This window comes from Ochlerotatus camptorhynchus, unplaced genomic scaffold (assembly GCF_037179485.1).
Source record: "Ochlerotatus camptorhynchus isolate MF236.1 unplaced genomic scaffold, CSIRO-AGI_Acam_v1.1 ptg000335l, whole genome shotgun sequence".
Classification (NCBI taxonomy): Eukaryota; Metazoa; Arthropoda; class Insecta; order Diptera; family Culicidae; genus Ochlerotatus; species Ochlerotatus camptorhynchus.
In genome coordinates this window covers 418,089-440,000 of record NW_027040823.1, presented here as the reverse complement: position 1 = coordinate 440,000, position 21,912 = coordinate 418,089, and the positions used below count along the sequence as shown (strand labels likewise).

The following is a 21,912-nucleotide window of genomic DNA, read 5'->3' as shown; positions in this document are numbered from 1 at the left end:
TCTCCGAGGGGAGGAATGTCAGAAGTATACAAGCTGTAGAGCAAGAGGCCCAACAAACTGCCTTGCGGAATGCCTGCCGGGATGGAAAATGTGTCGGAGAGACAACCATTCAACGATACCTTGAACGACCTTTGCTGAAGGTAGTTACGGGTAATTTTGACCAAATGCAACGGAATATTGTAGTTACAAAGCTTGTATATAAGTCCGTCATGCCAGACCTTGTCAAACGCCTTTTCGACGTCTAGCAAGGCCATGGCTGTGGACTTGGATACAGCCTTGTTACTTCGAATGTTGTTCATCACCCGTACTAACTGATCAGTGGTGGAGTGCCCCTTCCTGAACCCAAACTGTTCCGGCAGGAGAATATTGTTGAGCAATCTATTGAGAATTAGTTTCTCGAACAATTTGCTCAGCGCTGAGAGGAGGCTGATTGGTCTGTAGCTTGAAGGCAATGTTGGATCCTTTCCGGGTTTGCGGATTGGTATTATTTTTGCTATCTTCCAGATGCTTGGAAAGTAGTGCAGCTCCATGCATCTGTTGAAGATGGCAGTTAAAACTGCATAGACTTTCATGCTAAGCCTTTTTATGATTAGGTTAAATACGCCGTCAAAACCGGGGGCCTTCATATTCTTTGAATATTTCAGCGCTGAGCAAATCTGTTCTACCGTAATTCTATCCTCCGGAGGCACGGCACAAGGGGAGTAATCTACATTTTGGACGCATTGCGTCACCTGGTTTTCGAGCGGACTTTGGATAGTTGAGCCAAGCAAATGCGATGCAGCAATATGATTGCCAATCGCATTTGCTTTCTCTTGTGGGGTTATGAGCCGATTGTCATCATTTTCGACTCTAAGAGGTGGAACGGGTTTGGGATGAGTTTTCAGCACCTTGGCTACCTTCCAGAATGGACGGGAGCGGTCATCCAGATTCTGGACAACACGCCCGAAACTTTCATTTCGGAGTGAGTCCATTCTGGAAGCAATCTGCCTGTTCAGATCGGCCATTTCACGTTTCCTCGCTAGACCTCCAGTCCTCTGAAACTGGCGTCTACGCACATTTCTCAAACGAATCAGTAACTGGGTGTGGTAATCAATGTCAACAAACTTACCCCTCACAGGAACTTGTCGAACACACGTTTCGTCAGCCACGGATATGGCCTGGTGGAGTCCTTCCAGTGCCCGGTCGATGTCCTCTACGGTGTCAAGCGGCGGATTTTCATCGATGTTTCTGTCGACCACATGCCCAAACTGCACCCAGTTGACATGATGGTAGTCTTTGCGCAGGCTTTGAGCAGGTGCCACGTGGGTGCCGACTTCAGCCACCACCGGTTGATGGTCGGAACTGAGATCGTTGATCGCCATCGGTTTGGATAGTCCAATGTTCGATAGCAAAAGTCCAACGTGGAAGGGTTTCCCGCGGGAGAGATGAATGTCGGTTCATCAGGGAATTTCACTGTATACAGCCCATGCTGCGAGTGATCGAAGAGCAGACGTCCGTTCTGATTTCGCTGATAGTTCCGCCATGCTTCGTGGCGGGCATTTAAATCGCCCCCAATGACGAATCGTGAGCTCGTGCGAGTGATGGTGGTCAGATCATGCTTGAATTGGATGCCCAATCCATTACTGGCAGCACACTGACGAGGGCAGTATACGGCGACGAACCGGGCGTTTCCGGTTGGTGATTCCACCTCCACACTAAGGGCCTCGATGATAGAAGTGCGAATATGCGGCAGCGTGCAGAACTTGATTCCTTTCTTGATGATGATCGCAACACCACCGGGGGAGTCGATACGATCAAGCCGGATAATGTGGTGATCAGGCAGCCAAAAACTGTCACCGGATTTAAGATGGGTCTCTGTTAGGAGGCCCACGTCGATACTTTGCTTGCGGAGGAAGTCAGCAAGCTCGAGTCTTTTTGCTCTTACAGAGCATGCGTTCCATGTGACGACAGTTATCGGTTTAGACACCATACTGAATAATAAACTTACCGAGCACTTGGATCTGTTCGGGCTTGCTGCGGCACTGACGAAGAGCACCGGTCATGTCGACGAAAATCTTCATCAGCTCATCCGCAGATAAGAGATCGGGATTGGCGTTTTGTGCTGGTGGTTGTCTCCAGAATCCAGGGGGGGATGGGGAGCTTTGTCCAGCAGAAGCACCAGACGTTTCTTGACGGGGGCCGGATTGCACCCGCGGATTTACTTGACCGTGTTGCGTAGCAGGAAGCGGCGGGAAATCCTCCAGTCTGAATGCCGGCGTATTGTCCTTCTTTCGTCCTGGTTGATTTCTTGTGGACGCCTGCTTTCGGATCCGCTTGAAATCCTCGCGTTTGGGGCACTGTTTATCGGACCCTTGATGAGCTCCACCACAGTTGGCGCATTTGCACGTGTCCGACTCGTCGACAACGCACTCGGAGGAGACATGATTTTGGGCGCATTTCCCTAATAAAAAATAACCATAAACGAACGATAACCCAAATCATTGAACTATTCCACAAATGGTTTGGATGATACCCAGAACACGTCGTTAAGCAAATTAACCATACAATTTTTATTAGGGTTGCCACAGCGCGGCTTGATGTAGCAGTTTTGGGTGCCGTGCCCGAAATTCAGGCAACGCTGACACTGGGTGACGTCGTGACGGCCGCCACGGTATGGCTCCCATTGAACAATGATGGAGTTGATGGAGCGGATGGTCTCAACGCATTGAGCCTCACCGTTCCCTTCTGGAAATGCACCAGGAAAAGGCAATCCGGATATTTCTTGACGTTCTCGTCCCTTCTTGTCATCCGGAAGACGGCCAGCTTGTAGCGGTTCTTGATTTCCGCTTCAATCAACTTCGGGTCAAAATTCGGTAGACCCCTGATGACGACCTTGAATGGTTTCTCACCGGGAATGTCGTCAGGTGGGCGATGACCAAGTCATACTCCGCTTTCGTACGGAGCACCACCTTGGTGCCGACTCTGCCCAACTTGAATTCGGCTTTGACGCCCAGCGACGCCAGATCCGCGATGAGCTCGTTAAGATGGACATTTTTCACTACCAGCGGACGTAGCTTCACTCTTGCCGCGCACCTTTCAGCAGCATTTTCCATTTCGGCAGCGTCGCCGAAATCTTTGTTTGTCGCAGAGGCATCCTCGAGACCAATTGTGCCATCGGACTGGGCCCGATTCTTCTTCCTCTTCTTGCTGCGTTTTTCCGTCACAGCTGGTTGGATATTCCCATCCATGGGGAGAACAGCAAACCTGTTGGATGTAGGTACACCCGAACTTCCTTCACCGGGGTTCTTGTCCTTCACCGGGCTGCGCGAGTGATGTTTGTCCATATCGGGGCACGCACACACACAAAAAACACCGCGAAAAAGAGAGAACACTATCACCACGAACTTTTCGAACAACTCGTCAGAGCGAGCAAAAGCCGAACTATACTGCTTGACGATCAAGCAGAGAATGAAAGAACATACTCCTGGCGAAGGGAGGTTTAGAATTGCAAGATTTATTCTATTCTATTGATGGAGCAGATGTCGTAGAAGATAAGGAGCAAATAATCAAACTCGATCAACACTTTTCACCGAAGCAGCATGATTCTTTCGAACGGAATGAATTCTGTAAATCATCACCAGCAACTGTTCAGGATGGAACAAGCGAAACGTTGCCAAAATTTGTTATGCGATGTTCGGAACAGGCGAAACGATGCAATTTTGGGAAAACGAGTGCAGAGAGTCGAGATTTAAGAATTATAGATAAGGTAATCTATTACGCGCCAACGGAGCTTAGAGAGAAGTCATTGCAAGAAGAGAAACTAACATTGGGCCAACTCAAACGGATGGTGAACTCATTCGAATCAATTAAACTACAAGCAAGAGCGATTGCGGGAACAGGATCAGGAAACGCGTCGTTTGCCACAGCATCGGAAAACGTTGAACGAATAAACAAACTGAATACATCAGCAAGGCAAAACCGTAACACCTGCTACCGTTGTGGATTACAAAATCATCATGCAACCGATCGTGAATGTCCGGCCCGAGGAAAAAAAAGCAAAAAGTGTCATAAAATAGGCCATTATGCAAAAGTATGTCGATCAGGACAAATTTTCAAATGCTGGTTCTTTCGGAATGGCGTGCTTACACAATTTCACAGCGGTTGAAATGTTGCAGGTTCATCCCACTGCGACCTAGCAAGAAGTACAGTCGACTTGTTTCGCGCTCCGGTATTTCGGAAGTTTTCTCGGTATTCGGTTGGTTTAAATTATCAGTTTTTTCTCGCTTAGTGATTACTGGCATAGTACCCGGCTAAACAATTATCTGAAAGTGAGTTTTTTTCTGAGAAGAAAGTGTGTTTTCGGCATCATCGGAAGGAAAATTGTTTTTGCGATTGCCAATTCGCCAACCATTTTGCCATCGGTGCGTGATCACGCATACCGGCACACAGATCATCGTCATCGAGTGTCAGCATCTGCCTCCGCATTTATACCGGTCATCCATCATCGTGTGTCCAGCTGAGTGCCGAGCCTAATACAAGCACACCACTACAAAGATCGCCCGCACACGCGCATCGAAGGTCACCCACGCTGCGCGTCGCTCCGCTGCTGCTGTGTAATCACTCGGTGGTAGTAGTATAGCAGATAAGTTTTTTTTTCCTGTTTCTTTCTCTCGCCCATCAGTTAAATTTAATTTTGTGTTTCTGTGTTTGTAGTTTTTTTTTTCTGTTTATTGTGTCTGTGTGGTTTTAAGCATCGTTTCAGTGGTAGAGCGTTTACCGCTCCCACTAGTACGGCAAAATGGACGTCTCGTCAGAAGACGATATGGACATTTTGTCGGAAGATGAAACCAGTTTGCCACTCGATGGCAAGAAAAGACGAAAACGTCCTGTCATTCATGGTTCGTCTCAGAAAAGCCCCCGATCGCGAGCCTATCCAGATGACTCGACTGGGCCATGGGTTGTCTACTTTCAGCCCAAAAACAAACCTTTGAACTTGATGCAAATTTCCACTGATCTGACGAAGCGATACTCGGCCGTGACCGAAATCACGAAGGTTAGGCATAATAAACTTCGTGTTGTCGTTTCTAACCTGAAGCAGGCTAACGAGATTGCTGCCTCCCAGCTCTTTACGATTGAGTACAGGGTTTACATACCAGCTCGTGATGTGGAGATCGAAGGTGTGGTCACCGAAGCGAGTCTGACCCCCGAGATCTTGGAGAAGCAGGCGGTTGGCCGTTTCAAGAACCCCTTGCTCCCCCCGGTGAAGATACTGGATGTCCAAAAACTGGGCTCAGTATCTGTCAGCGAGGGTAAAAAGAGTTTTACCCCCACAGACTCGTTTCGCGTGACCTTTTCTGGTTCAGCCCTTCCTCAGTACATCGAGTTGGGAAAACTTCGGCTACCTGTGCGCTTGTTTGTTCCTCGGGTCATGATCTGCCAAAACTGCAAACAGTTGGGACATACGGCCTCTCACTGTGGCAGCAAGGCACGCTGTTCCAAATGCGGGGAGAAGCACGAGGATGGCGCCTGCACAGTCACGGCACCAAAATGCGTGTACTGCAAAGGATCTCCTCCTCATGGTCTCTCGTCGTGTCCGGTGTATAAACAACGCGGGGAAAAACTAGAGCGCTCTCTTAAAGAACGTTCCAGGCGGTCTTTTGCAGAAATGCTTAAGACAGCCAAGCCATCGACCAACGAAACAAATCCCTTCGCTCTTTTGTCAGATGACGAGTCTGGCTCTGACTTGGCTGAGGAGGGAGTTTCTTTCAGTTTTCCGGAAGGTTCTGCCCGGAAACGAAAACGCATCCGTTCGCGGAAAGTTGCAGATCAAGAACCCCAAATCAGCTTGCCCAAATCAAGGAGTGGTGGGGGAAAAAAGGAGACTTCTACTCCTCCTGGATTCCGCAGAACTGATTATACCCAGGATTTTCCACCTCTCCCGGGGACATCCAAAACCCCCGATGCCCCAATTTTCAGAACACAAGCCCCTTCTTCATCTGGGTTGTTCTCATTTGATAACATTGTGGACAGTATCCTCAATTACCTCGATATTTCTGATCCTCTGAAAAGCATTGTTCTGGCAATGCTTCCTACTGTGAAAACCCTCTTGAAGCAGTTGACATTGAAGTGGCCCCTCCTTGCAGCAATCATCTCCTTCGATGGATAATTTTCCAAACGAGGTCGGGGATTTGATCACTGTTCTACAGTGGAATTGTCGAAGTCTTATTCCTAAGATAGAATCGTTTAAGTTTTTGGTTCACAATAATGATTGTGATGCATTTGCTCTGTGTGAAACTTGGCTCTCTTCAGATATCGATCTTCCTTTTCATGATTTTAACATTATTCGACTGGATCGTGAGGATTCGCGTGGAGGAGGAGTACTTTTGGGGATCAAAAAGTGCCATTCCTTCTATAGAGTGAATCTTCCACAATTTCCAGGTATTGAAGTTGTCGCATGTCAGGCTTTTGTTAAAGGCAAGAGCCTTTGTATTGCTTCTGTGTATATTCCTCCCCGAGTTTCGATTAGTCAAAAACAACTTTCAGATATCTGTTCAGTTCTTCCTACTCCACGGTTGATTATGGGAGATTTTAATTCCCACGGTACAGGCTGGGGGGAACTGTATGATGACAACCGTTCTACTTTGATATATGACCTCTGTGATAACTTCAATATGACAATTCTTAACAATGGAGAAGTAACACGTCTGGCTGGTCCATCCTCAAATGGAAGTAGATTAGACCTCACACTTTGCTCTAATTCATTATCGTTGGATTGCACGTGGAATGTGATCCAGGATCCCCACGGTAGTGATCACTTGCCGATCAAAATTTCGATTGCCAGTGGGTTCAATCCGTCGGAATCCGTTAACGTCGCGTACGACCTCACCCGTAATATCGATTGGACAACGTTCAAGACCGCGATAGATGAAGCCGTGTCGTCGGTAGAAGAGCTTCCACCGTTGGAGGAATATAACTTCCTCTCCAATCTGATCTTGGACAGCGCGCTTCGAGCTCAAACTCGGCCGGTTCCAGGAACGTCTTTTCGTAGGAAACCTCCTACCCCTTGGTGGGACCAGCAATGCACTGAGGTTTATCATAAAAAGTCCGACGCCTTTAAACTTTTCCGGAAACGCGGAACACCCGAGTATTTCGAAGCGTACTCGACTCTTGAACACGAACTCAAGAGCCTCATCAAAGCCAAGAAACGCGGATACTGGCGACAATTCGTGGACGGTTTATCGCGCGAAACGTCGATGAATACGCTTTGGAACACGGCGCGAAGGATGCGTAACCGGTCTTCAAACAACGAGAGCGAGGAGTACTCGGATCGGTGGATTCTCAAGTTCGCGCGAAAAGTATGTCCTGATTCCGTGCCGGCACAGATGATTCCTCGCGAAACGACGAATTCGGTAGACGAGATCAGCCAGCCTTTTTCAATGCTGGAGCTCTCACTCGCGCTCCTTTCGTGTCGCAATTCGGCTCCGGGGGCTGATAGGATCAAGTTCGACTTGTTGAAGAACCTCCCAGACGTCGCTAAGAGGCGCATGTTGAACTTGTTTTGTCAGTTCCTGGAGTTCAATATTGTTCCAGATGATTGGAGGCGAGTGAGAGTTATAGCCATTAAAAAGCCTGGAAAACCCGCGTCAGATCATAACTCGTATCGTCCCATCGCGATGTTATCGTGCATTCGAAAATTGTTGGAGAAAATGATCCTTTTTCGCCTCGACAAATGGGTTGAGACGAACCACCTACTCTCAGATACTCAATTTGGTTTCCGTAGGGGTAAGGGAACGAACGACTGTCTCGCGTTGCTTTCCACAGAAATCCAGTTGGCTTTTGCTAAAAAAGAGCAAATGGCTTCTGTGTTCTTGGATATTAAGGGGGCTTTTGATTCAGTATCGGTTGAAGTCCTTTCAGACAAACTCCACGCTTGTGGCCTTTCCCCATTAATTAATAACTTTTTGTACAATTTGCTGTCAGAGAAACATATGAGCTTTTCTCATGGAAACTCTACAGCTTCTCGATTTAGTTACATGGGTCTCCCCCAGGGCTCATGTTTAAGCCCCCTTTTGTATAATTTCTACGTCAGAGAAATTGACAATTGTCTAAGTGACAACTGCACGTTGAGACAACTTGCAGATGACGGAGTAGTGTCAATGACAGGGCTCAGAGAGGTCGACCTGCAAGGACCCTTACAGGATACCTTAGATAATTTGTCTACTTGGGCTATCGAGCTAGGTATCGAATTCTCCTCGGAGAAAACTGAGTTGGTCGTTTTTTCTAGGAAGCATAGCCCAGCACAACCGAAGCTTCAACTTTTGGGTAAGCCGATCACTCAGTCCATGTCTTTCAAATATCTTGGGGTCTGGTTCGATTCCAAATGCACCTGGAGATCCCACATTGAGTATCTGAGACGAAAATGCCAACAAAGGATCAATTTTCTCCGAACAATTACCGGAACGTGGTGGGGAGCTCATCCGCAAGATCTTCTAACGTTGTACCGGACAACGATTTTATCGGTTTTGGAGTACGGTAGTTTTTGCTTCCAGTCGGCGGCTAAAACTCACATCATCAAACTGGAACGTATCCAGTATCGTTGTCTTCGTATCGCGTTAGGATGCATGCACTCGACTCATACGATGAGTCTCGAAGTGTTGGCGGGCATGTTGCCACTATCGGATCGGTTTTCGGAATTGTCCCTCAGGCTCCTCACCCGTTGTGAAGTTATGAACCCACTGGTTATCGAAAACTTTGAGAAGCTTCTTGAGCTAAACCCTCAAACTCGTTTTATGTCATTGTACTACGTGTACATAACTCAGGATGTCAGCCCTTCACAGCATAATCCCCATCGTGTATGCTTCTCCGACTTCGGCAATTCAGTTAGTTTTGATTTATCTATGACGCGGGAGATTCGTGGAATCCCAGAACATCATCGTTCCATGATTGTTCCGTCAATTTACGCTGCAAAGTTTGGCCAAGTTGATTCCGCAAGATCGTTCTTCACAGATGGATCACTAATAGAGTCGTCCGCTGGTTTTGGTATTTTTAACGAATTTCATAGCGCCTCTCGAATGCTTCAAGCTCCTTGTTCCGTATATGTTGCTGAACTGGCGGCAATACACTATACGCTAGAAACGATCGCCTCACTTGCACCAGATCATTATTTTATTTTTACGGATAGTCTCAGTTCTGTCGAGGCTATTCGCTCTATGAGGCCGGTAAAGCACTCCTCGTATTTTCTCATGAAAATACGAGAGCTTTTAAGTGCTTTATCTTTAAGATCTTTTGTCATCACCTTTGCATGGGTCCCATCTCATTGCTCGATTCCGGGCAATGAGATGGCTGACTCACTTGCTAAGGTGGGCGCTATGGAAGGCGATATTTACGATCGACAAATCGCCTACGATGAATTTTTCTTCATTTATCGTCAACAGTCACTCGTCAGCTGGCAGAATAAGTGGAGTGAAGGGAGTTTGGGACGATGGCTATATTCGATCATCCCTAAGGTGTCGAAGAGTTCTTGGTTCAAGGGGTTGGATGTGGGTCGAGACTTCATTCGTATGATGTCTCGCCTCATGTCCAATCACTATTCGTTAAACGCTCACTTGTTCCGTGTTGGGCTGAGGGACAGCAATCTCTGTGAATGTGGACAAGGTTACCAGGACGCAGATCACATCCTTTGGTCTTGTGCTGAGCATCGTGGAGTCAGATCTGAGCTGTGCGATTCCCTTCGGGCTCGAGGTAGACAACCTAATGTTCCAGTTCGGGATATTTTGGCTAGACGTGACCTGGAGTTTATGAAACTCTTATATGTTTACTTTAAGAATACTAACCTTAGATTGTAAGTTTGATTAACCTTGTGTTTAGTTTGTGTATTGTGCGTGTAGTTTTTTTTTAATGTTTGTTTTCAAGATGAATAGAAATAAGTTCATGTTTTAGGATTAATTAAATATTTGTATAATAAATCATATTTCAAACCTCCTTCTCCCTTTCCCCACCCAAAAAATTGTAAATCTCCACTAACCTCGAGACGACCGCGAGTAATCGGTTCAATTCCTTTAACTCTAGATTTAAGACAATAATCATGTATAATGAAAATGATAACTCGGCTCTGTAAAGTTTATTCGATTGAGCCTGTACAAATAAATTAATATAAAAAAAAAAAAAAAAGAAATGTTGCAGGTGATCACTGTTGTAGTCAGCCTAACGGAACGACAGCAGTGGAACGTCCGAAAGATGGTGAAGCTACTTAGAGAGCCTCCGATGTCCACGTCTTTCAGGGTCCTACCAAATTTGTGGTGACCATCAATTCAATTGGTAGCAAGTTTATGCATTTCGTGTTAGTTCTCCATCCACTGAACAAATACAACAGCAAATAGCGCCAAAAGGCAACAGCGATTAAAACCTATTCGTTCCGTACCCTCCAACTCCAACAACCCTTTCGATGGACACCAGGAAGAAACACCATTTGAAAAACAATCGACCCTTTTCAGGGCCACCAATTGAAAAATGGAAAGAGTTAAGATCAGTGTTGGAAAAGTTCGCGATATTCCACAAAGTTCATCAAGGACAAAGTTCACGAGTCATAGTGAGGTTTCGCGAACTTTTCCATCACTGGTTAAGATAATAGATTATCGATCAATTAATTGGAATCTAAAGGCTCAACATATTTGTTCCATCCACTAGCGGTCCTACGTCAAGCTTCCGTTCGTGCCCCTAGGTACAGACCCTTCTTCTACTTTTTTGCCGAAGTTTATTTTTTTTTTTTTTTCCTTTGGTTTGTTTTTTCCGTCGATCTTGTTTTCCGTGCTGAGCACCAATGCTACCGACGTGCCAGGAAGGCAGCTCCCACACCTGGACCCGACCTATCGACCCATCAACTCATGAACCGGGGACCAACGGCTTTACTTCCCATCCGAAGGAAGGCGTGATCAGTGATGTTATGCCTCAAAACATCCCGGCGGCGCCGACTGGGATTGAACCCAGGCCTTCTGGGGTGAGAGGTAATCACGCTTACCACTACACCACCGGCGCCGTTTGCCGAAGTTTAGATGTGATAATTTTATAAAATGTGTATTAAAATACATTTCAAGAACCTCCCCGACGGGGAATTGAACCCCGGTCTCCCGCGTGACAGGCGGGGATACTGACCACTATACTATCGAGGACTTGTTTAATTTAAGGCTGAAAAGCAACCATAAAAGGCCTAATTAACCGAATCAAAGCAATATTTCTAAATGAATTTATATTAGTTCTTCAAGGTTCTTCATTTCTTTTTTAAACCAGAATATATCTATATTATAACTTTGCACTAGATAATTTGTAAATGATGAACTATTTGTTCTGGATTGATGCAGGAATTCAATAAGTTAGAGTTCTTATAGATAGCTGTATTTCAGCCTTTTGAGTCGGACGAGCTCACGAGTTCAAACGGATTCAAACGGTAGATGTATAGACCTGGGAGTTGGACCAACTTGGTAGGCTAAGGATTTGGATTGAATAATCACAATTAGGTATGATTAACGAAAAACACCAGTTTGTTAATCAACAGTTTCCGTGGTGTAGTGGTTATCACATCCGCCTAACACGCGTAAGGCCCCCGGTTCGATCCCGGGCGGAAACATGCTTTTTGGACCCGTTCACTGATTCAATCAATTAATAAATTTCTCTGCACTTGTTTCACCTCCTCCTGCTTTTTAATGTTTCGTAACTTTCATGCCACTTTCGTGGAGCTGTAATGTTTTGTTTACACATTACAAATTAATATTAAGTGTTTTTTTTTTTTTCATTTTTCCGAAGTTGTTAAATGGTTTACAATTTGTAATTTGTTTGTAATTAATTATGCTAAAACTTTGGAATGAAAAAAATAAGCTTTCTGATTTAACTTGACGTGCATAAATCTAAAGGAAATTTGAGACACTCTTCCATCGGTTTCCGTAGTGTAGTGGTTATCACGTCCGCTTCACACGCGGAAGGTCCCCGGTTCGAACCCGGGCGGAAACACACATTGTTTTTTTAAGGAAATTTTCTTTCGTTTGCCATCCACATTTTGCCGATTATTTTAATGGAAAATATTAAATTAAAAAAACACAAGACAATTCATTCCTCTGCGGGTTACACTAAAAATTAGACTTTATTTACCGATCAAAGTTACAATTATTAGCAGTAGAATCGTGTGTTTATGACTAATTCGCGATTGTTCATTTTTTTAATTTTTGTTAATGTCGTCTACATTCTAAGTGTATTGATACACGGGCAAAACTTACTTATCTAAATAGGTTTCTGATCCTTATGTTTAGCAACAAATAAATGGTTCAAATTTGTATTTTCGATTTGTTTTGTCATATATTATTACCATATTGTCAAAAATATTGCGTCTCAGATTGGAGATTTTCTTAACCGCTATTAAATTACCCACTGGTAGGACTAAATGGCATTTTTTGAAGTTACTGTTTGTTATTGTTTGTTATGTTTTTTTTATACACATGTATTATAGTGGATCATTCAAGGTGCACAAAACATTTTCAAGCAGCGAGTGAGATTTCCTCTACATAATACGATTGCTGTTTATTACATTTATTTATTTATTTAAACAAAAGCACACATACATGGAAGTTGATTTAGTCTATCGTTTTACTTATTTGGCACGTTGTTTTTGTTTTCTTCTGAACGTCATTCAGTGCAACATGGAACACTGGTACTGAAATAACTGTTTTGCGAAATATGCTTTTAAGAGAAGTAGAATAACATTACCAACTATTTTACGACTTCGCCGCGCAGATTCCTTCCAATCTCTTCATTCTATGTTTTGGGCAGTAAAATTCCTAACGACCTACAGCTTTATACTTTAGCCACAACATTACCCTAGGACGAAAGAACGGTAGACAGACAGTAATTACGAACACTTAAATCTTTCTTCACGTATAAACCACTGAACACAAACACTTTAGTTATTTAAAGACACTTTTCCGTTTCACTTTATTTTGTTTTTTTCTTTTGAAATTCGTCGTCGTCTCTTCTACGTCGTACACTGTCGGTAACGATCGGCATCGCTCTGGATCTTGTTCAGATAGGTGTTGATCTGCTCGGTCAGACCTTGGATGTGCGTCTCCAGCGATCCTAGCTCGTTCTGGTTCGATTCGTACGTTTTGTACAGCTCTGCGGGTGGATGCAAGTAAGGTGGTTAGACTACAGGAATGTTGCTAGATTTAGGATCATATATACCTTGAAGCTTCTTGAGTTGATTGGTCGTTTCAACCGTGATCTTGGAGGCACGGTTCAGCAGATTCTGTGCCCGTTCTCGAGCGCTCTCCGAAGCGTTCGATCTCGCCGTCAGTGTTGCGTTGGCAGTTTTGTAGTTGTCCTTCAGCTGAAATGGTCGAAGAAGGCAGGTTAGTTAGTAACGATCGGATCGAGTTTTCGCTTTTCTCAGGAAGCTAACCTGTGTAGCCAGATCATGCGCCGTATTGGCCGACTCCTTGACGGTCTCTGCTTGCTTGATGATTTCCTCGGCGTCCTGATCGTTCTGTACGTTACTGACGTGCAGCTTGTTCAGTCGCGTCTTCAGCTCTTCCACCTTGGAAGCAGTGACGTTGGCCCGCTTGTGGGCGTCATCCGTTTCTTTGTCGATCTGAAAAAGAATGATCACAGCTCGTTTAGAATTTCCACTGGGAAATTTTCAATAACATTACCTCCTCCAGATCGATCTTCGCCGATTGGATATCTTCGTTGGCTCGCTTGATCGACTGCCTTGCTTTCTTCTGTGCGTCATCTGCGTCGTCCAGTGCCTTTGTCACCTCGATGGCCTCTTCCAGAACCTTTTCGGCGCGATCCCTTAAAAGAAAAAGAAACAAAGTTGTCAATGTCCATTCCATCTACAGCAGACCGCCCCTGAGAAACCTTACTTCGTGGCTAGCGTGTTATCCTTGAGTGCTTCGACGCGTAGCAGATCGTGCTCCGTATTCCTGATGATCGATTCGACGTTCTCCAGATGGGAAACGGCTTCGTCGATCTGCTGGGCAAGCTTTTGGATCTGGTCCGGATCCAGCTGCAGGGTATAGCCCATAATCTGTTCGGCCAGCTCTCTGATCTTGTCCGGTGTAGCCGTATTGTTGTCGATGATGTCGGTCAATGCCGTCACCACGCCATTGGCCTGCACGATCAACAAGTGCGTGAGATCGTAGTGGGCCTTCGCTTTGTCGTGAGCGCGTTTCGCCTTCTTGAATGCTTCTGAAGCGTTCGTCTTCGCTTGGGACATCTGAAATTGAATTCGTTAGGTTTTCTCTATTGCATGAAGATTTACACTACTCACCGATCGCAGGATATCATCTGCAAGTTCCTCCTTCTCCTTGATGGTCTGCTCGGTCTTCTTGGCGTAGGACAGTGCCTTCTCCGATCTGGTCAGAGCACCTTTGTCGCAAGTTAGTCCACCGCACTTTCCGTCGCATCCCGCTCCTCCACAGAACTCATCGCAGGGATCACCCCTTCTATCGCAAATTCGCTCGTTCAGATCCGGAATATTCGCATTCAGCGTATCTAGCTCGTCCCGGTACTTCAAGAACGATGCCTCGTTGGCATCGTGCAATTGATCAAAATGCTCTTGCTGCTTCTTCAACAGAATCTCCGTTCGCTTGCACTGTCTCTCGGCGTTATCGTTCAGCTCTTGAATTTCCATGTTCGTTTCGCCCAGCAATGTAACTCGGTTCCAGGCATCCCTCGTCAAATTGAGCGCCCCCTCGATGTTGCCCTCCTGCAGTTTGGTCGCATTTTCCTTCAGATAATTCGCCAACTGTTTCACCTCTTCGGTTCGTTTGTTCAAATTGTCGATCTCGATATTGGCATAGTTGATAGTCGCGTCCGTATCCTGCAGCCGCTTCTCCGACTCTTCCAGTGCCTTCAGCGAAGTCTTCAAATGCTGCCGTACCTCCGCTATCCGATCGTCAATGGTCGAAATTTCCCGATCCGAGATCGTATTCGTCAGCAGATCTTTGATGACATCGATCTTCTTGCCCATCGAATCGAACTCCTTCTTGTACGCTCCCGTCGCCCCGAGCGTCTTGATGGACTTGGCTTCCTCGATCGTGCGGTTGGTTTCCTCCTTCAGACCATCCAGTATCATGTCCCAATTGTCGAAACATTCGCCGCACGGTTCACAGTACGGAGCCTCCCCGAGGTATCCACGGGCGCACTGATCGCACTTGTACCCACCGATTCCAGGATTACAGATACATTGACCCGACTCGCGGTTGCACTGTAGCGTGGCCGATCCGTACAGGTTGCAGTCGCATGCTGGAAAATAACGAAATTGTAAGAAGGATTTTGTAGACCCAATCCTGAGGTACCTACCATGACAATACACGTTTGGATCACCCCAGAACTTGGCCTCGCACTGGTTGCACTGACGCCCACCGAATCCTTGCTTACAGGTACACTGTCCGTCGTACTGAAATTGAGAATCACATCGTTACAGAAATCCATCAAAATCCCCCCTTAGCAGAATCTCCCAAACACTCACCGGATTACACTGCTCGTTAACCGATCCAACCGAATCGCAATTGCACGCTTCGCATCCCTCTCCGCTAGCGATCTTCCAGTGGTTCTCGATACACTCATCGCAGTACTGTCCACGCACATTTGCCAAACACGGACACTGCCCCGTAAACCGGTCGCAATGCTGCACCGTCTGGTTCGTTCCCAGCACGTTACAGTCGCACGATCGGCAGTCCTGTTCCAGTGCGTTTCCGTAGTACCCGTCCCGACAGAACTCACAATGATCACCTTCCGTATCGTACAGGCACTGCACGCACTGACCCGACTTGGGATCGCAGTTGCCCTGTTGATTCAAGTCCACGTTATTGCTACAATCGCATGGCTGGCAAATTCCACCCGGTCGTTCCGGATTGCCGTAGTAGTTGTCCGCGCATACGTCACACTTGGCTCCCGCATAGCCCTGATCGCACAAGCAAATCACGTCATTCGCCTTCGGATCCAACACGCACTCGTTAGCGTACGAATGACCGGAAGCAATCGTATCCGGACAGCGACAAGGCCTACAACCAATCTCCGATCCCAACAATGGATTTCCATAATAACCCTCCAAGCAACGGTCACACCGCCAACCATAGGTAAAGTCCTGACACTGGACGCACTCTCCGGTCTTGGAGTTACACGTCGGCGTGTGTCCATTACATTCGCACATCTGACAGTTCGGGAAGTTCCAGAACCCGGGTTGACATTGGTCGCACTCCCGGCCGTAGGTATTCGGATGACAACTACACTGACCGGTTACCAGATCGCAATCGTTGTCCTTCGACCCGATACTGTTGCAGTCGCAAGCCTTGCATCCTTCCGGTCCAAAGCCGTACGTTCCCGGGGCACACTTGTCGCACTGTCTACCCACCACATTGGTCTTACACGCACAGTATCCGCCGAACTCGTCGCATTTCTTCGTCGTCGAACCGGTTGGGTTGCATTCGCACGCTGGAAAGGCAAAACAAACATTAGAATTGCGGATTCACGAAAGCTTGTGCATTGAACCGGGTCTTTCAAGTACAATGTCTCCGATGTTGATATCTTGCCCTTGAAGATGACGGATGTCCGCAGAAAGGGCAATCAAACAACAGAATAAACGAAATGCTGCGATAGACATTGTTTTCCTTGTAGCAGGTTTGCTCGTCTTAGCAGTGACTGCTGGCTACCCTCTGGATTATTTATTAGATAACGACGCGCCCGCTGCCATGCGTGTTCAATTAGAAAATCGCGTCGTGATAAGATATATAAATGAAGTAATTCAGTGTGGACCTTCAATTGAACGAAGCTTAACTCTTGGAATTAGATAGTAGTATGTATCAGTGTTGAGTAGAATTATTGGGAAGTGTAGTATACTTTGTCGACTAAGCAATGATGTTTGCATCGGTTAGGCGATTAGCCATAACTTATTAATGGACTGTCCCCTTGATCAGGGTGAACCGAGAAATCGGGAAAAGCCGGGAAAAAATATACTTCGTCCTTCCTTCGAAAAAAATTAAATGATTTTGGGCCTTGTAAAAATTTCAAGACTGGACAAGGTTTTCAGGATAAAGTCACTTTAAAGAACTAAAGTATGGTTTACTTAGAATCTGGACACTTCATTTATTCTATAGCAGCGCTTCTAGTAATCGGATTTGGAATGTTTTGACAGCGATTTATTTCGAAAGTACAAGTTTCGTCTCGATACGTGCAGTTATACTATATGGAAGATGAGAAAAGAAAATTGAGCCTGCACAACAAACTTGAATTTGCTGGGGACATCACCCCGTGCTGTGGCTTCGGCTGTGGCCAGATAAAACTTTTGTTCGGGAACTCATCTTGGCATAGGTTTCGTCGTCCATGAGAAGACATCCTATGTAATTCGTCAGAACCCGATCGTACAACTTCCTAGCGCGTGTTCTGGTCACTAGATTCTGCTTCAACGTCCTGTTTGGTTGCTTGGACGCACGGAATGAACGGTAACCCCGCTTGCAGACGGATTTTCCGGGCGGTACTACGGCTGGTATCGCATTTTTTGGCAACATCCCGATCCGAGAGCCCTGGGTTTCTCTTGATCGACCTCAACACCTTCCTGTTCAGCTGCCGATCCAACTCATGTGATCACGGAACCGAGACGAAACTTTCACCACACGTGTACTTTCAGAACATACCAAATGCGACCACTAGAGGCGCTGCTATAGAATAAATAAAGTTTCCAGATTGTAAGTGGACCAGACTTTAGTAAGAACATTTCCAGAACAACATGTGAAAAGGGCATACAAGCTTTTTGTAAACAAACCTTCTTATGCCCTTTTCTCGCTACCCATATGACACCAACGCAAACCTTTAACATCACCGGGTAGGGGACACTTTCCCCTTCCCGATGATATTGCTGGTTTGCGTGGGCGACCCTCGGTTGGTGAGAAAAGGGCCTACAAAAGTTTGTTTACAAAAAGCTTGTATGCCCTTTTCACATGTTGTTCTGGATTTTAGAAATTTTGAGGAGTTTTAAGATTGAATGCTTAAGATAACACCAAGGTATTTGAGAGAAAATTTCCAAGAGAGTTTTGGAAAAAAAAACCGTAGGCATCATATCTAGAAGACTGGCAACTTTTCCATGTAACAGATACAGTAGCGCTGTGCCCGAGCGAAGGTGAAAGCAACGCAAATAAAAATTAGCAAATATATAAACCTTTCTTCTGGGGTTGGCATTTTTGCCATCAAATTCGTTCGGAGTGTGTACCTTTGAGCAGTCGTATGAGAACGGGAGTCTTGATAGGTTGTCTTCGGGAAGAATCTAAGGCGAGTTTTGATTAGGACTCCAAGTCAATTGTGAGTGTTTCAGTAAAACAAATAAGTAGCTCTGGAGAAAATTTCATAGCATTTTAAGATTTCACTCCCAGACCTCGCTGTGCAAAATTTTGAAATCTGCATCATTGATGGTTATCAAAATGGCCGCGTGGGGTCATGTTTTTTTACCTATTAGAAAATATGGAGAACTGTGTAAATTTGAAGGAGGAGTGATTGGAAACTCGCTTCTCAATATACAGGAAGGTTGCGGAAATCTACAACCTTATTCCATCGGCTACGGTTCGGGCGAATAAGTTAGGGTCCTAATACTTACGTGTAGCACCGTTGAACACGAACACGCTGACCATGTTCAGCAGGTCCTTGCACTCCGGCCGGGCATCCATATCGTAGTTCACGTCATAGTACGTCTGATTGCATCCTAGATTCTGGTACTCCCGGTACCTCACTTCCGCCGGCGGGTTACCGTGGAAGATCGGTGTAACTTCGATCCTTGGCACCAGTACAATCTGTCGAGAAAACAAAACCCCTTATAACTTCCAATTTCCATTATAAGCCACACACACCGCTGCAAACATACCGAATCGATCAAAATCTGCGCCGCCCCGTTGTCTTTGTACGGATCGTGCCGCTGGAAGGACACGATGAACTTGTACGTCTTGCCGGTTTCCAAGCAGACGTCGTGCAGTGCCACGGCACTGGTTTCATATTCGGATAGGGTCGTGTGAATGTCTCGTTCGTAGTCCGGATAGGAGTTGGCACAGGGACCTTCCGGATCGTACTCGTCCGGTCGTATTACCGACGTTTGGATGTCCTCCCAATCGCCTTTCATCTGCGGAGAATAGCGTACCACCACGTCGTAGTTCATCGTTTTCGGAATGTCATCGACGGTAAACTTGAGTTCGGTGCCTTCGTAGGCTCGGATGAATCCAGGTCCGGTCCAAGTCGGTGGATGACCATGCGGGTGTTCACGAATGACTGCGGAGCAATTCTGTGAATGTTTAAAACAATCTTTAAGCAAAAACCTACTCTACAAAATGCCAATTCAAAACACTTACTCCAACCGAAGAATGATGGTCGCAGATCTAAACCACATAAATGAAATTATTATTATAAAGTCTTTCTTACACACACAAACAATCAACTCACAGTTCCCGGAAACTCCGCCTCCAGCACCTTGTGTAGGGTCGGAATGAAGTAATGTTGCTTGGGTTCGCTGCAGTCCCGTCCCTGCATGTGCGGCCTGCACCGACACTGTCCGGTAATCACATCGCAACTGTTATCTAACGAACCCCCCGGATGGCAGTTACACATCGTACAACCCTCGGGACTTTCCGACAGCCCATAGGTCTCCGAAATACACTGGTTGCAGTCGCGTCCGGTAACCAGTCGCTTACAGATACATTCGCCCGTGTGAACATTGCAGCCAGCATTATCAACCGTACCCAGAATGTTACACGAACAAGTCTGACAACCGTCCGGATTGCTCTCGTCAAAGTTCCAGAATCCTTCCTTGCACTGATCGCACCGCCGTCCGTTAATGTTCTTCTTGCAATGACACGCTCCGGCCTCGATTCCGTTCTCCTCGTCGGCAATCGAATCACAGATACCGTCATCCAGCGAACCCCGTGGATCACAATCGCACGCCTTACACACGTACGGGCTCTGGATGTCCTCCAGTGGATCCCGATAGAAGAACGGAGCACACTCCTCGCAGTGATAACCTTGAGTATTGTGCTGGCAGTTATCGCAAACGCCTCCGCTCACGCGACCCGAGTGTTCGTACACTGCTTGATCAAAGTGACAGCTTGTGGCATGGTTGTTGCAGTGACATTCTGGGAAATAATTTTCAATTACAATTTGATTTAGAAATATTCTCTAAAATTACTAACTTTTACAAGCATTCGTCTGCTTGCCCAATGCCGGTTTCCACGGAAGGTCGTTGAAGAAGTCTTCGCACTCTTCGCAGTTCAAACCCTTCGTATTGTGCGTACACTCGCACCGACCGTGCACCATATCGATCGTATTCCTCACGCCCTCCAGCGGTAGGCACCGTGACGCGTGTCCATAGCAAGAACAGGAACCTCTCACGATCATGTTCGAAATGGCGTAGTAGTACTTCTCCTGAATTTCCTGGCGATCATCCAACAGCGTATCGCCCAACGTGTGCAGCCTCGTGAAGTTGATTCGCAAGTTTGTCATCTTCAGCATATTCTGCACGTGTTCCGCGTAGGGATTCTCAATGTACATCGGTGGCAGCACCCGGTAGATGACCTCACCGTTCTTCGACGGCTCCACGCTCGAGTACCGGTGGTCACAGATCACATCGGTAATGTTCTTACCGATGGTCGGTGCATCCGGAAAGGCAGCGCGGCAGTTGTGTGCAAAGTACCGATACACGTGCCACGTCTTGCCGAAATCGTAGGACCGTTCGATCAACATACCTGCCGGACGGAACGTCTGGAACACGATGATCAGATGGGTAAAGTGGAACTCCGCCTCCAGGTCCAGCTGGATCGTGACGTTTTCCTTGCCGTTCTCTGACTGCCACCAGGATTGCTCCAGGGTGCTGGAATGAGATTAAGCATGGATGTTCCATTAGACTGATGCAAAATTTGACTTTTTCGCTCCACAGTGCTTAAGTGGTTGCAAATCGGGTCGTGATTAGCCTCCAAAAGTTACAACTCATTTGGTTAGAAACAGACTTCGATCAAACCATTTGAAGTTTACATGTAAATTACTATGGGAAATCTCAACTTATTGTTCATTGCCTTCTAGTATTTTTCCATTTTGAGCTGCAAAACAGCTCGATAGCTATTCTTATAGCAGCTACAACTTTGCTGAAGATCGTTTCTATGTAAAACGAGACAGGAAATAGTTATTAATTATTTAAGAGATTGGTAAACTTATGACATGATCAAGCAGCTGCTCTGTAGGCAACACTGTATTTTGCAGTGTGACATAGTAGCCATAATTTTTGTGTCCTATTCAACGCCCCAGAAACACCAATGTTGCCTGCTGAGCAGTTGATTGAGCATCCCAACTAACAATTTTAGCTGCAACTCAGCTTATACAGGCAAAAATTAGTTGCATAAGGCAAATTTTGGCAGTATAAGCTAATCTGCAGCTAAAATTGTTTGTTGGGATGATCATAAGACATCAGTGCATTGAACCATTAATAACATTCGATCCTTGCATTTAATCAAAAAGTGGTCTTCAGCAAAGTTGTAGCTGGGAAAATTTCCTACAAGTAAAGTTGAAAGCTTTTGAAGCAGACCGATATGGTGAATTATTAGATAGACATGAACAAAAATCTTGGTTTTACCATAGTAATTCCCATACAAACTTCAAATGGTTTGTGCCATCTCAGTTTCTCACCAAATGGGTTCAAATTTTGAGAGGTTAGTCAGGATCCGATTTGGAATCGTTTAAGTATTGTGGAGCGAAAATTTCAAATTTTGCATCACTCTAATGTTCCATCAGTTCGTCGTTGTATGCTCAGAAATCTTAATGTATTATAGCTGGAATTTTACTCGGTGTTTACGCGAAAATTTCATAAGAGATGCAACATACGGGATCTTTGCAAACTGTTTCATAAAAAAAAGTACGGTCTGTACT

The 21,912-nt window shown here is 45.9% G+C and overlaps 1 protein-coding gene and 3 non-coding genes across 6 annotated transcripts in view; 2 read left to right on the top strand and 2 right to left on the bottom strand.

Moving 5' to 3' along the window:
* Positions 1-21,912, bottom strand: part of LanB1 (laminin subunit beta-1) — a 123,189-nt gene that overhangs the window by 42,729 nt on the left and 58,548 nt on the right. For 2 of the 3 annotated variants that reach the window (XM_065230931.1, XM_065230928.1), the window contains exons 6-18: positions 20,187-20,863; positions 19,444-20,129; positions 19,353-19,379; positions 18,875-19,285; positions 18,611-18,803; positions 15,494-16,458; positions 15,325-15,421; positions 14,291-15,267; positions 13,884-14,236; positions 13,671-13,812; positions 13,421-13,609; positions 13,204-13,348; positions 12,094-13,137 (exon numbers count right to left, since the gene is read on the bottom strand). In XM_065230931.1, coding sequence (XP_065087003.1) covers positions 12,998-13,137; positions 13,204-13,348; positions 13,421-13,609; positions 13,671-13,812; positions 13,884-14,236; positions 14,291-15,267; positions 15,325-15,421; positions 15,494-16,458; positions 18,611-18,803; positions 18,875-19,285; positions 19,353-19,379; positions 19,444-20,129; positions 20,187-20,863 — 5,002 coding nt within the window. In that variant the 3' untranslated portion in view covers positions 12,094-12,997. Of the gene's footprint in view, positions 1-12,093; positions 13,138-13,203; positions 13,349-13,420; positions 13,610-13,670; positions 13,813-13,883; positions 14,237-14,290; positions 15,268-15,324; positions 15,422-15,493; positions 16,459-18,610; positions 18,804-18,874; positions 19,286-19,352; positions 19,380-19,443; positions 20,130-20,186; positions 20,864-21,912 lie in introns of those variants that run through there. The other variant, XM_065230929.1, reaches the window with a different exon arrangement.
* Positions 11,076-11,147, bottom strand: TRNAD-GUC (transfer RNA aspartic acid (anticodon GUC)). Its single transcript has one exon. It is a non-coding gene; the product is annotated as a tRNA-Asp (tRNA).
* TRNAV-AAC (transfer RNA valine (anticodon AAC)) lies at positions 11,530-11,602 on the top strand. Its single transcript has one exon. It is a non-coding gene; the product is annotated as a tRNA-Val (tRNA).
* Positions 11,910-11,982, top strand: TRNAV-CAC (transfer RNA valine (anticodon CAC)). Its single transcript has one exon. It is a non-coding gene; the product is annotated as a tRNA-Val (tRNA).